We start from the raw sequence: 14,989 nt of genomic DNA, 5'->3' as shown, positions 1-14,989 counted from the left end.
GCATAGTCAATGGGACTCCTCACACACTCAGTTTTATGCCTGTAGGCAAGTAGCTTGCTGAATTGGGGCCTCACGTCAAGAGCGTCTCTTTACTGTAGCACCTACCACAAAGGGGAGTTGATCCCGATCACATAAATGATCAATTATATAAGGATAATAAAGGTATTTAACTTTTCCAATAACATCAGCAAACCTCACACACTGCATGCCACAAACAGGAGTTATCCAGCTTTTACCTGTGAAGTTAACTTTCAGTAGGTAATCTTTATACAGCTTCTTGCCATCCAAAAGCTTCATAGCATCACACAGTTTGGTGGTGTTTGGGCACAGTGTCCGTTGCATTTTGTGCAAGGCATGGGCCATCGCATACACAGCATTCACCACAAACATGATCTTGGATTCCTGCTCATAATTGGAACTGTTGATAGTTAAGAGTTTGTCACAAGCTTTTCTGTGCAGCTTTCTGTTCTGGAGACTGCACTGGAATTTTTGCTCCCAAAAGTCCCTGAACCAGGGATTGCGATTATTATTGTAAGGATTGAGGCGTTGGAAGTATCTGTCAAACTCTTTAACTGGGTGGGAGGCAAGTTCCAGGGTTATTGCTCCATAAGCTATATGCTCGTTGCCCTTGACGATACTCTCCTGGGCCCCCCACCCGTCACTGGCGACCCACGTAAAGGAGACATTGAATCGGTTGGCTGCAGCGATGAGCTCTCGGGAGTCATCGCTTCTCATGAAGAGCACGACCACTCTTGCGTTGGGTTTCTGGAGCAGCTCTCTGATCACGCTGTCATAGGACTTCCTGATGTTGGACCTGCCGACCTTCTCTGAGGTGGCTATGCAGATGTTCCGGAGGCGGGCCTCCTGTTCAAAGGCTTCGATCCCTGTCTCTCCATAGTCTCCTTCGGAGGCAACCGTTGACACGTAGGTCCAGTTGAAGGACCGGAGTATCTCGGCCATTGCTTTCGCTTGATAGAAGTCGGGTGGGACCGTCCTTGCGAAATAATCATAGCGGGATTTGTCACTCAGTTTGGCACTGGTGGAAGCATAGCTTATCTGGGGGATCTGGAACAGCCTCAGCAAATTTGCAACCTGGAGGGAAGAGGGAAAAGACGCTTTTTAATGGGTGGTAATTACAAATTTGAACCTAACATATGTGTGACGCACCAAACAATGGCTGTTCTGCTGTGAGGTGGTGGGCAGAGGCTTCGGATCCACTCCTGTACCTGTCCATGGTGGCAGCAACGCACTGCGGGAGCCTGATCTAGCAGAAGTCCTGCTGCCCCATTCACTCGCCCCAAGCCCTTCTGGAGGCAAAATGGGCCCTATTCCCTGCTGCCACAAATGGGCCCAGCTCCATCGGCATCAGTGGAGCTGTGCCCATATACACCAGCGGAGAATTTGGCCCAGTGTTGTCAGGCACCACTGTTTGGTTGGAGCAGATCTACTATCCAAACTTGGCGTTGATACTGGTGGGATTTGAGTTTCCTGCCCCTGTACAGTGTGATTCGGCCTTTCATTAGGCCTTTGAATGTCCCAGTATGCTCGGAGCAGCTGCCGAATGAATGTATAAAAAGCCCCCTCCTCCCACTTGTTTGGACACACCATGTCTGACTGTTTGAGCTGCAGTGACACCCTCTCTCCCCCACTCCCTTTCTTTACTAGATTGTGCTCTTTGTTCTGTGCTGTTCCAACCCATGCTGCCCTTGGGACAGTAACCGGTTATTTGTTTGGCTGGGCTCTCCTACTTTATAGTGCCATGTTCTCTGACAGTGCTATATAAATAATAAATCATGATAATTTCACTTGCTGGATGAGTTATGTTGTGCAATATAGAGAGTTTTTTCACTCACTACCATTTCCCTTGCTAGTGGGCAGTTATTACAAGTAAATGTGTTTCTATCAATCTAGCCGGCTCATACTAGTGGCTATGAGATAGTGTTGCTCTTGGCTGTATCTGGAAGAAGAAGAAGAGGCAAGATGTGGTATTCCTTGCTGTCATGTTTTGCTGTTAGTTGCAGTGGATGTGTGGTTGACTCTCATGTGACCGAGATGGGGTAGATCTGTTTCTGCTGCATGATAGTAATCTTGTATAAGCCAAATTTAAAGTTTCTAGGGAAGCCAGTCTTGGCATATGGGCTGAGAAAAAATGATAGAAGAATTTTCTTAAAGCAAATCATACCTATTAAATCTAAATCAAATAAAGACGTAACCAATTCACTTTAGATTTTGATCCCAAATTGTCTTCTGACCACCACTCACACCAGAGAGATTTCAAGTGAAGAGAAATTTAGTGGAAAGCTGTTGGTAACAAGGAGGATGGTAGCATTACGGTTAAGGTTGTAGTCTGGAACTTTATAGACTGAGGTTCAATTCATGTGCTACCACAGATGTTGGGTGAATCATTTAATTTGTCTGTGCCTCAATTTCCCATCTGTAAAATAGGAATAACAGAAATGATCCTACCTCACAGAGGTGTTACAAAAAAAGTACACTGATAATTGTGAGATGTTCAGATACTACAGTGATATGGGCCATGTAAATATCTAAAATGGATAGAAGTGAGTTATGATATGGTGATACAACGGTTCAGTAATAGGGCTCAGATCTTTTTGCCTGTATTGGTACTTTAGTTCTATCCACTGCTGATGCTTTCCCAAAGTGTGTCTGCTGGATTGTGAATGGTTAATGTGAAATAGATTTTGGTGTCAGGGATGAAGTACAAACAAATTTGCCCTGGTTTAGTAAAAGGGGTCTAGATAATCTGGTGTAATCCTCTGTTCTTTACAATGGTTTATTATGGTTTAGTTTAAACCAAAATAAGGGCTTATCTGGATGGGGAAATTGACTAGAATAGCTATTCCAGAATAGCTCATTCCACAACAGCCTGTGTGCTCAATTTCCCCATGTATTTAAGCCCTAAGTGTGTCTTATTTTGGTTTAGCTAACGTGAAATAATCCTGATTTAAACCGAAATAAGAGCATCCACACAGGCTTTTGCACTAGTGTATCCAAACTGGTTTAAAAACCCATTTTAAAAACCTGTATGTAGACAAACCCTGAGTTCAGTAGAAAGATATGCACATCAGAAGTAACAGCAGAGAAGCCACTGACTGAATAGGTTCCGAGATGAAACTGGTCTTTCACCTTTAAAGTGATCCCTTCCCTGCACATCAGGGTACAGGTACATTGCTGGGACCAATATGAATGCAGTGCTGTGGTTAAAAGAGGGGACTTCACTCTCCAGTGCGGTCCGTGTGGTGCTTTTCATGAGCAGAAGAATAGAGAAAGATGCACTTTCCCCCTATTTTTCTGGTTATTCATAAAAGGTAGTGAACCAAACACATCCCTGGTTAGAACAGTGATTAAACACTCTACTGAGTTCAATGAAGTTATACCAGAGATTAATTCAGTCCAGTAAATTTTCCAAGAATCGCTGCAAAGTCTAAATTTGTTTCTTTGAAATGTTATAATGTCATGATTGGCTTTTAAAGACTAGATTTTCAAAAGAACTCAGCTCCCTGTAGGCATCTGATTGAAGTGGTCAGATTTTCAAAAGAGTTCCATGCACCCAGCCATATCCTTGGAGGACACCTAACCGGGAGCTGAGCTCTTTAGAAAACCTGACCTCAATCGTGGGCACTGAGCACCTTTGAGAATCTGATCCTAAAAGCACACAGTCGGCTAGAGGCAGTCTAAGAAAACAACAGCCAGCGTTGTTGTAACAAGCACTGGATAGCAGCTGAGATCTAGGTGAATCTTAATCATCCGATCTGGCATAATTCCAGGCAACAATTTAATAGATACTAGATCTTTCTTGTTTTTAGAATCAACTTTAGCTGCAGGGACTCAAGAAACTATGGACAAAATTTTCAACCCAGGGTGCGTTAGTTAGGTTCTAAAATCCATACATAGGCACTTAAATAGAAGTCACCTGAAATTTCAGTTGATGAAGTCAATGGGAGTTGCAGATGGTCAGTACTTTTGAAAATCAGGCCAAATATTGTAGTTGCCTTAGACCACTATCCTGCAAAAACTTCTGCATGTGCTTAAATTTGCACACTATGAGTAGTCCCAATGACTTCAACAACAGTGCTATCAATGGGACATATTGCAGTGTGTAAAGTTAAACATGTGCATAAATCCTTGCAGGATTGAGGCCTGCATATGTGTGACACAGACGTGTCCAGGTATGTGCCAGCAGGGATATTATATCTGTATCCAACCATTTTATTGATATTACACCGAAGGGGCTCGCATGGGGTCTCTGCTGAAAGCTACGGTCTAGTTAATTGTTATGGTTATTGCAAGACGTTCATATGGGAAACAACTTTAGAGTTATGTAGGATACGGTGTTCCAAATCTATTCGGAGTGAAACCTGAGGTGGGGGATTCACTAGAGCAGATCCAATGAACGTTCAAACGAAGACCCATGGAGACAGCCTGTGCTAACGGTCTGGAGTAGATAGAGAGTGGAGATTTACAAAGACAAAGGAAGCCCAAGAGAGTCTTCAAAAGTGGTGGTGGGGGGGATGGGACTGGCCTAAGAGACAATAGTCTAGGATTGTATCAGAGCAGAAGATTAGCCCAAGTGGTTATCCATTACAAGAGGAGGCTCTGTGTCAGGGTGTGTTTGCATATATGTGCGTGCACTGCATCTCATGAACAGTGGAGCCCAGCTTTATGGGCCAGACAAGCACGGGAAAAACTAATCATTGGGTGAGAAATACCTTGTTAGAAGGGAAAATAGCTTGTTAATAAGTGCAAGCCATATATTGCATTTTGTGTTTCTCTTTTACCTGTAATGTTGTTTCCAAAACCTTTTACTTGCCTTTTATTTGAAACTTTTATCTCACGCTCTGTTAAATAAACTCCAGTTTGGTTTTACAACAAACCTGTGCTTCAGAGAGCGTTGAGCAGGGGCGAAACCAGCAACTTGGGGGGCACTGGTTCCTTGGAGGCGGAGGATTGGTGTGCACTGCAAGTGTCCAGAAGATAGGAGATTGGGCACTTGAGTGTTACAGAGTGGGGTGTGTAAATTGCTAGCTTACAAGGAAAAGAATGGGGCTCATGGAGCCGAGAGCAGAGCACCTGTGTTGCCAGTAGCCAGTGGCTGGGGAGAGTTTCCCTTCGTAGGGCACAGACATGACTCCCTCCCGCTGTATGCAGGGGGTAGTAATTCACCTCGGACACCTCCGGTAACCCCCAAATAATGTCACAATATGGATTTAGGAATCTAACGTTTGGTTTGAAAAAGCTGGCCTAGCTGTGTGCCCTTTCTGCATGCCCCGCTGGTTGTGTGCAAATGCAAGTCTGTCACCCGTCAGTCTAATGACCACCGAGACCCCAGGTCCTTTCTGAGTCTTTGAGCCATTTCCATAAACGCCTTGCATTGGACTGCACATGCTGGGCAAAAATTGCTTGTTTTAAAGCCATCATTTCCACTCTTTAACTCTGTAACAGTGCCTATTACACACCACAGGTGCAGTGAAGGTACCAGCAGAGGCTCCATGTCTGTCATTCTCAAGCAAGTTAAAAACAAGAAAAATAATCATTTAAAAAAATGGTACCTCCAAGAGCAGTGACTTAGGTACTGACATTGAACGTATAATTTTTTTTACCCACCTATTTCCTCGTCATTCCTTAGTCTAGAAGCTGGAAGGTTTAGGTTTCAGGTTTGCAACACCTAAGCTCTTCCGAAACCACAGGTTCAACTCTTCCTTATACACTTTAGCTAGAAGATTTCCTGAGTAGCAATGAAATCTGAACATATAACATTTTGTCTGTCCTGTATGGCCATCCAGCCAATACCCCATGGCACTTTGTGCTGGAGATGGGGTTTGCGCCAATGTCTTTGGCCAAAAATTTCCCTCTTCCTTGTCACCAACATGCTGTGCATTGCTCACTTCCAACTGTATACAGGTGGAAAGCATTTTGGGATACTTTGGTATGAAAGATACTACAATAGTGTTATATACAATTGCTTTATCAAGTGTCATGTTACATTCAATTAACATAAGAGACACCTTGTTAGATATCACTTTGTTCTTCTAAAGCATTTTCCACTGAGAATCTCATGGCACTTTACAAAGCTTAATGAATTTAGCCTCACAGAACCCCTGTGGAGACAGGGTAAATACAAACAATTACATTTTACACAGGGAAGGTAAGTAAGGGGTCCCAGATCTCACAGTCAATCAATGGCAGAGCCAGGTTTTCGAACACCTGGGTCCCACTATAACCACCTTCCTTAGTTAAAGAAACATGCACAGCTGCCAACATACCTTCTAAGTGCTTTTAAACTCCTGTTTTGTTTTCAGGGGAAAATGTAGGTCAGACTGTGGCCAGCATGTACATGTTTATCCCAGTATGCAACGACAACGCCTTCAATTACTTTTCTTGTTTGGCCTTTTCATGCTATTTTTCTTCATCAAAAAAAAACAACTGTTTTTTTAAATGTATGCAGTGGGTCATTTTAGGTAGTAGGGAAAAATTGATTTGCAAAGAACCTGCGTGCCTGGGAGAGCTGAAGCAGTTGTTCCCTATACAAAGGCTGCTTTTCCTTCAAAACACTTGTGAGTAAAGGTAGTGCTCGTGAAAGTGAGGGACTCAGTGACCCTGCTTTGTGCAAGACTCACAATGAGTGCAACGCTGGTGTTAATAGGCTCTGTTAATAGGCTGTAGTTCTGAGCTACTCTTTCTTGTGTACTGCTTGTGATCTGGACTGAGGGCACCAACTCCCTCTCACACAGGCCATCAAACAAACTTCAGCTAATAACTTTCACGCTGTTCTAAGGTCACCAAGGGCCAAACCAGCTGTACAAATGGGGGAACAGTAAAGGGATAAAAGGAAGATTGGCTCAGCAGTTGGGGCACTGACCTGAGACCGGGGCTCAATTCCCTACTCCCCCCCACAAACTTTCTTTGTGATCTTCTTCATGATGCTTAGGATATGCCTAGGTTACAGCGGGAAGGTGTAATTTCCACGTGTGTAGACATACCTGGGCCAGCTCTGATCAAGCTAGTATGCTAAAGATAGAAGTGTAGCCCCAGGGGCACAAGTACTGAGAGAAGTTAGCCATCTGCATATGAAACCAGGATTTCAGATGAGATCGTTTACAAGGCTGCTGTAGCTACAATTCTACTTTTAGTGTATTTGGTTTATCAGTGTTAATGCGAGTATGTCTACGCAGGCTGGAAATGACATCTTCCAGCTCCAGTGCAGGCACATCTGCAGTGCACTCTGAGGCTATGCTTCCGTTCCCTGTCAGTAACATAGGGATAATAGTACTTCACAGGTAACTAAGACTGTGAGACACTCAGATTCACAGTAATGGGGCGATACAAGTACCTAAGATAGAAAGGTGTTTTTTCTCACCCTTTGGGTCCTGTGCTGAGCACAGTTCACCTGGGTTCAAGGATAGGGTGACCAGAAAGCAAGTGTGAAAAATTGGGACAGGAGATGGGGGGTAACAGGCACCTATATAAGACAAAGCCCTGAATATTGGAACTGTCCCTAAAAATCAGGACATCTGGTTACCCCTCTCGTGGATATAGTCCTGAGAGCGTAACTGCAATGCACTAGTGTTGCTGTTCCAATTGAACCATTAAACTATAACGTCAGTATCAAACACTCAGAGCCAGAAGCTGTAAAGTTACTTAGGAGTCCCAGTGCCCCATCCTTATCTACAACATATGGACTATTCATAGGAATGAAGGAGCAATCAGCTGTAGCTAAATCTCTATAACATTATTTAAGTTGTTTATTGTTTTCCATTAGTGTATGCTATCTGCCAAAAGGGAATAATTAAGAACAAACAACCCCAGAAACAAAGAAAAATGCTTTTTTTTTAAAAAGCGTTTTCTTCCGCCAGAAGTCTTAGAAATTAAGCTGTAAAAATCTAGCTAAATATTCACTAGTGGCCATTATAACCCTCTGGATAGGCAATGTCTTAACAGCATTATGACTTCACCTAGGAAATGACCCCAGGAACCAAGCCTCCCTTCAGAACAAATAGCCTGATTTTTTAATCTCATTTATCTTGTTTTTACACCGCTGCCCTCAATGGAGCTACAGCTGTAACTGAGAGATGAATCAGGCCCAGATAACTTATCTGTATACAAATATCCCTAGTAATTAATAAAATAAAACAAAAAAAAAAAAGAGAGGGGGGAGAGAAAATATTGAATGGAAGAGCAGAATTGTCTCTAACCAGATTTTTTTGTTCCTGTGATAGCACAGTGGGTCTTTGAATGTGCAGCCTGCAGCCAGTCAACCTCAGCCAGTGATGGTGTCAGCTCTTGTAAGCTGTCAGCACATCAATAAGAGACTTTCAAGGAAAATCTAGATGTTTGTGTGAGCAATTCAGCAGGGGAGACTCTTCTCTGGGAGTCAGCAGTCTGCCTGGGCATAATTCACACCACACATGGAGTATGATGCCTCTCTGCAGGTCCTCGGCAGCAGGGACTGATCCTGGGACTTCTGGATTGTAAAGCATGTGAGCTAAAATACTCATGTCTGTTACTCAGGCATGTATCTGGCTCATCAGTTTCTGTCTGTGGCTCAGGCACCTCTGCAGTGTGTGTGAGTTATGCCAGGGTATCCCTACCTTCTTCATACTAGGCTTGGCAGAATTCGATTTTCATTCTTTTCTCATTTCAAACAGATAATATCAAGGGTTATTTTAAGCATTTTAAGTTATTTTTTATTGATTTAAATTTTCACAGGTGAGCAAAATTACAGGGTTTTTAAAGCATTTTTAAATTTTTTTTATCTAGTTAAATTTTCACAGTTGTGGGAAATTATGGGGGAGGGTCAGAAATCGGGGGAATCAGATAATAATTATTTAGTGACAGTACCCACTGAGGTTCAAAAAGTTAAGGCTTTATAACCATTAACACACAAACTGTCAGTGTCGCATGTCACAATACACAAAGTAAATAGCCTTAAATCAAATGCTAATAACTTCTCATGCAGTATTTTTCTGACTGTGGGTATCTGTACATTTTGATTACTATTGAAGACAGTATTTTTTCCTGTCTGTGTTTGTATGGTGAAATTGACATTGATTGACATTTACCAATAAAAATGGAATCCTTCCAAGCCCTTTTAAAGTGCAGGACAAATCTTAGTAGACTGATTGTTGGTTAGCTCTCCTCATTCATGATGCTGCAGGTCACCTTGCCTCCCATTCATGACTGCATGCACCACCTCCCTTCCCATTCACAATCATATAATTCCCCTGTGACAACTGCAGCAACTGTTTATCTGGAAAAACATTGCTAGGAAATCATTTAGGCTGTGATTTGCGGAGCAGCCAAAGGTAGTAAGGCAAATCCACTGGGAACTGGGTGTTGAGCTCCCTTAGGCACCTTTGTAAATCCTATCCTTTTTTAGCTTTCTAAAAATGTAATTTAGAAACGAGGAGGAGGAGCCAGCACCCACTGTCGAGCCAGTTGCCTGTAGGTCACAGTTTGGGAAACTGATCCATGCATATTTAATGCTCCCATAACCATGATATCTAGGTACTAATGCAGTAGCTTTGTGCCATCGGAACTGTGCTGTTTGTGGTGTTCAGGGATCACTCGCTGCTTTATGCTGTGTCTGATTCCAATTGGCTGAGCATAACAACAATAGCTTCATAGCTAGACTCTCTGTCTGGGAAGTTCAGCCCTTAAAGGTCCAGTCCCCAATACCACATGGTTGAAGATACTGACTGTTGGATGATCCACAGAACTGAGATCCCCTGTGGTCATTAAAAGTCCATGGTGGTTTTTTGTAAATTGTTAATTTCATTATCATGGCTAAATTACGGTTTTGTAGTACTTATCAGCTATGTAGCTGTTCTAATTATATGCTACCTACTTTCCAGTGGATAACAATAATCTTCATTTCCTGCCAGCCCCAGCTGCTCACAGCAGCCATATCCATTGCCGACGTGGGCTGCCACAGTATGCACGAGCTGCAGTCTCTGCTGTCACCTTTAGAATGACCCAGTCCGGAGGCGGTAAAAACACTGGTTTCTGGGTTCAGATCTGTGAGGAACCCATCGAGTTTCCTAGCAAAGGGGAGGTAGATGAAACAATTTTTTTTGTCACTGACCCTTGTAGGCTGAGTGTGAAGTAGACAAGAACCCTATGGGATTTTTTTTGCAAATGGTTTTTTGTAAACACTGAGAAGCTGTAATTCATACTGTTTTGATTGGCTACACAGGTCACATTGTGTTGTTTATGTTCTCTGATTGGATGACTGTAGATTTTTTTTTGTGTGTGGACATACATCCCCTTTTCCCACTCTCCCTAGCCTGGCAGACTTGCGTAGCTGAAGAGTTCTGTAAGCCAAGGAGAGAACACCGCCTTATAACTACAGTCTGTCTCTGAATTTCCTGCCCAGAATCATAACAGTCATTCATTCAGCAGGGGAAGACCCCTTCCCTAGGTACTGGGCGCTCTTAACAGGCTCAGTGATATACTTCTAATCATTTCACAAAGCCTGGTTGCTACATGTGGCAGTTGTACAGGGCATAGCAAAAAGTTCTGTGGCCTGAGACGGAGGCAGCACACAGAGGCTGCTCTGACATTGTTCAGCCACTAAGGAAAGACTTAAATCAGAAATAACTTGCATGGTTGTAGTCCGGGATCTGCAGTGTGAAGGTATTTTCTGGCAGGATTGAGCTCTATATCGTTGTGGAAATTGCTCCTTTAAGATGTGAAAATGCACAGCATATAGTCCACCTAAATCAATCTCTTTATAGGCCTCAAAAAGAAACCTTGGTGGTAGGTGAATGAATCTCATTCCTATATTAAAAACAGCAGATTGGTCCAGCTTTCAAAAGTGGATGTGAATCTGGACATATAAATCCAGTATCTGGACACACAAATCACCACATCATGTAAATTCTTGTAAGTGCTGACCTGAGTGTCTAACCATGGCATTTGGACATGCTATTAAAGTGCCCACAGGTGAAGATTGGACTCCCCAAAAACCTTTCCCACTTAAAGTGGGACTTAATATAGGCTCTTTGATGATCACTACATTAAAAGTATGTCAAAAATCCTGTGTAGATTAGCTGAGACCAGAATGTCTGTCTCATTTAAACTAGAGATAGGAAGCAACCAAACCCTGATGTGAACTCCCCTTTTTGAACTTTGGAGCACCCATCTCCAAATCTGAATGAAACTCTGGGCCTGATCCCAAACCTTAAGTCGTGCAAATGGTCTTTAGCAAGCAGTTCCATAGACTGCAATGGGATTGCTTGCATGAGTAATGAAACATTAACCTCCTGGGTAAGGGCTTTCCAGGATCAGGCTGTGTTTGGATTGGGCTCATTGCTAATTTAAACACAGCATCTGAAGACTAATTAGCCCAGTCTTCATTAATAAGAATTAAGTCTGACAAAGAAACGAAGCATTTCACATTCTCTTCTAGTTTCTATCTGCAAAAAGTGCCTATTGTGCACTCTGGCTCTGCGTGGTACGTGCTCATTGTTGAGTTACCAAAGAATTCTCTTTCCTGAGTGGAAGGATAACGAAAGACGCAGTATTTTGACAGTGGGAGCACCATGAAGTGATGGGGCAGACAGCAAATTCACAAGACAAAACCAGACAGCAATATTTTCTTGTCTGTAGGGCTCCGCACAGGTTACGTTGTGGCTTTCATGGAGCCGCTGTGGGTGTGGCTTTGCAGCTGCTTAATTCTTTGAGGTCAAACTTGGGCGCTTATGGTCGGACACCCAAGTTCATCTTTAGAAAAGTGGTGGGCCTGATTTTCCGAGTCTCAGCACCTCCATTTCTAACTGAAGTCCTGGGACCTGGGAGTGCTCCGCAGGCCCATCCAGCAATTAAAGTGGCCTCATTTTCAAAGGTGCCTAGTGCCCACAAGTCCAACGGCAGCCAGTGGTCAGGCCCCCTCAGAGAGGTGCCTAAATATGAATTCAGGTGTTTCACTTGAGGCCCCTATATTTGAAATTCTTGACTTTTGCACAAGTCCTTGAACTCTCGACTCTTCCTACTGATGTCAAGGGGAGTCTCCCCGGAATCAGGAGGCTCTGACGGAACAGAAGTGACAGAGTATCATTCATTAGTAAGCTTACTGCTGTTTCCTCATCCATAACCAAAGCTTAGGGAAGTGGATACAGACGTTAGCATGAGCATTGCAATGCACACTATTTCCCACATGCCTCCTAGAGCACAGGACATCATCCCGCCCTGGTGGGTGCCAGAGGCTGGGGGCAAAGGGCTGGGGTAATACTGGCTCTGCAGTAGGTCCCGGGGCCATCCAGATAGCACACAACAGGATGTCTCAGGAATGCTGGAAGGAGATGCACATAAGGATGTGCTATGCTTCCTGTTCCCTTAGGGCTAAGCCTTCGTCACAAGGCCTGTGTATTGGGCAGAGCCACCAAAGGTGCCACCTGGGACTCAAAAGTCACAATCTGCTTCCTGGTTTCTCCCCTGCTCTGGTGGGCAGGAACGTGCCCTGCACCAGCCCCCTATCCCTGGCACAGAATACATCTCCTGGTGTGGTTGTCTGGTACGTTGTGGAGCAGAGTCAAAGCTGAACCCATGGCTTGTGTGGGCGGAGAGTAGCCACTTTCCAGGGACTGCTCCTATCCCCATAGCTCCCCTGCATGGGCAAGTGGAACAGGCCACAGTCTGGACCATAAAGAGAAGGAGGATGTATTCTTACTTGGTGGCCATTGTGAATGCATGCTTGTATGATGTGTGCATAGGGACTGGCCGTCCTCCCAAGCCAGTGAAGCCTTGGTGCACTGGCTAGGGTGACAGCCAATCCCTCCGCTAGATGTGAGTTGAAGTGAGCACTAGTTAAAATCTTCTCCTTTTTCTGCCAGAGGTAGATGAAGCTCCCTATGACGCCTTTCTCCACTAGCCACACAGAGCAGGATTTTGTCCTGTTTGAAACTGATATAAGACTTTAGGCTCTTACAGTGTGTGTAGAACCTTATTGGCAAGTTGTCCCATCGGTTTAGCTGGAACTGTTTGAGGAATCATAGAATCATAGAAGATTAGGGTTGGAAGGTACCTCAGGAGGTCATCTAGCCCAGGCCCCTGCTCAAAGCAGAACCAACCCCAACTACACCATCCCAGCCAGGGCTTTGTCAAGTCGCACCTTAGAAACCCCTAAGGATGGAGATTTCACCACCTCCCTAGGTAACCCATTCCAATGCTTCACCACCCTCCTAGTGAAAAAGTTTTTCCTAACATTCAACCTAGACCTCCCCCACTGCAACTTGAGATCATTGCTGCTAGTTCTGTCATCTGCCACCATTGAGAACAGCCTAGCTCCATCCTCCCTGGAACCCCCTTTCAGGTAGCTAAAGGCTGCTATCAAATCCCCCCTCATTCTTCTCTTCTGCAGACTAAACAAGCCTAGTTCCCTCAGCCTCTACTCATAAGTCGTGTGCTCCAGCCCCCTAATCATTTTTGTTGCCATTCGCTGGACCTAATCACCTGTACTCAGACTTCTCATAGTGCTTATAGGCACCTTTGCTGACACCTTCCCCATTCATTCACAGCAGAGATTTAAAAGCATTCTTATCACAAACAATACAAAGAAATAAGAGAATGACAGCAAATTTATAACACATTAAAATTGTGGCTTCTAGATATAAGGCCTCTTCCAATGCCCATTGAAGTCAGTGAAAAGACCTCTTTAGGCTCACGTGGCCTTTAGATCAGGCCCTTAAAGCAAAATTCTAATGGGTGGAGGTTCAAGTTCCCTTTGGTTCTGGTGTAATGCAAGTTTTAGGCTGTTGCATGATTTTTTATTTTGTTCTTTGGTCGGCCTTGACATAGGGAAAGAATTACTTTTAAAAAATCATCTTAATTGTTTGCATGACAAAGGCTTTCACTGACTCAGATATATATATTGTCATGTTAAATTTCCATGTGAAAACAACAATGTGAATTTTGATTTAAAAGAAAATCACAACATTCAAAAAAGTTCCGGGAAGCCAAAGCTTACAATATATTATCTTATTTTTCTACGCAGGTTCTACCATTGCTAAAGGAAATTTAAGTTAAAGCAGATGTTTAAAAAAGATCCAAAAATTAATTTGGCTAGATTCATCCTTGGTATAAAGTCATTAATTCTAGGCACAAATCTGGCCCATTATCTGTACCATATTTAGTAGGTCTTTCTTTCAGGGAAGCTCAAGATGAATGGTACTCTCCTGAGGGTGTAAGTTAAGAAATGTCTTACCTGTATGGAAACACTGCTATAAGAACCACCTATGACACCTGCAATGAGTAATGGAATGTTTTCCTGAATGGCGTAAGATCCATCGGGGCACATATACTCTGCTTCATCCACTTTAGTCAAAGATGCTCTGACAAACTCCAGAGACTGTTCTAAAGCGTATGTATCCCTCGAACATGTGTCCAAAATGTGAACTCCAAGCTTAATTCCTGGGAGCAAGTAGTTGTCTCTGTTGATTTCATCAATGGCAAACAACATGGCCTCCAAGCGTTGGATGCCTCGGTCTTCATTGATTCGCCCACATTCTTCCGTCCCGGTGCCTTTTTCATTAATTGGGAATAAGCCACCTAAGACTAAGTCTCCTTCTATCTTAATTTCCTTTCTTACAAAGTTATGATCACTTAGGGAAAGGAAAACTCCTTTGGAGAACAAAGCGAGGGCTAGCACCTGCAGCCTGGTGAACATCTTCATTGGTTCTGTTTTGGCAGCTTTCAGAAACATGGGCAGGAGTAGACGTGCCCTTTAGTCCTCTTGACCCATTGCCTGGTGTGAAGTGCTGTCCCACAAGCAGGGGAAGAACAAGCCAACAAGACTTTCCATCAAATCCCTAAAGAGGCAAAAGGAATTAGAAAAGGAAAAAGGAGACATCAGTTACAGTCTTTTCATCAATAAAACATTCAGAGCAGTGCTAAAAGGACATGGTTTGGGGAAATGGGAAGCTCGGGCACTAAGAAATCAGATCGGCTTACATGTGCACAGAGCCTTTCATCC

The 14,989-nt window shown here is 43.5% G+C and overlaps 1 protein-coding gene across 2 annotated transcripts in view; it reads right to left on the bottom strand.

The window, feature by feature from the left end:
- GRM3 (glutamate metabotropic receptor 3) overlaps positions 1–14,719 on the bottom strand; it is a 53,811-nt gene extending 39,092 nt beyond the window's left edge. The window contains exons 1-2 of one of the 2 annotated variants that reach the window (XM_067564005.1): positions 14,222–14,719; positions 237–1,092 (exon numbers count right to left, since the gene is read on the bottom strand). In XM_067564005.1, the coding sequence (XP_067420106.1) occupies positions 237–1,092; positions 14,222–14,719 (1,354 nt within the window). The remainder of the gene's footprint in view (positions 1–236; positions 1,093–14,221) is intronic. The other variant, XM_067564006.1, reaches the window with a different exon arrangement.
- Between the last annotated feature and the right edge of the window lie 270 nt (positions 14,720–14,989).

The sequence above is a fragment of the Emydura macquarii genome, unplaced genomic scaffold (assembly GCF_026122565.2).
Source record: "Emydura macquarii macquarii isolate MOO-44397 ecotype Brisbane River unplaced genomic scaffold, CSIRO-AGI_Emac_v2 contig_2636, whole genome shotgun sequence".
NCBI lineage: Eukaryota > Metazoa > Chordata > Testudines > Chelidae > Emydura > Emydura macquarii.
This window is presented reverse-complemented; position numbering and strand designations above follow the sequence as displayed.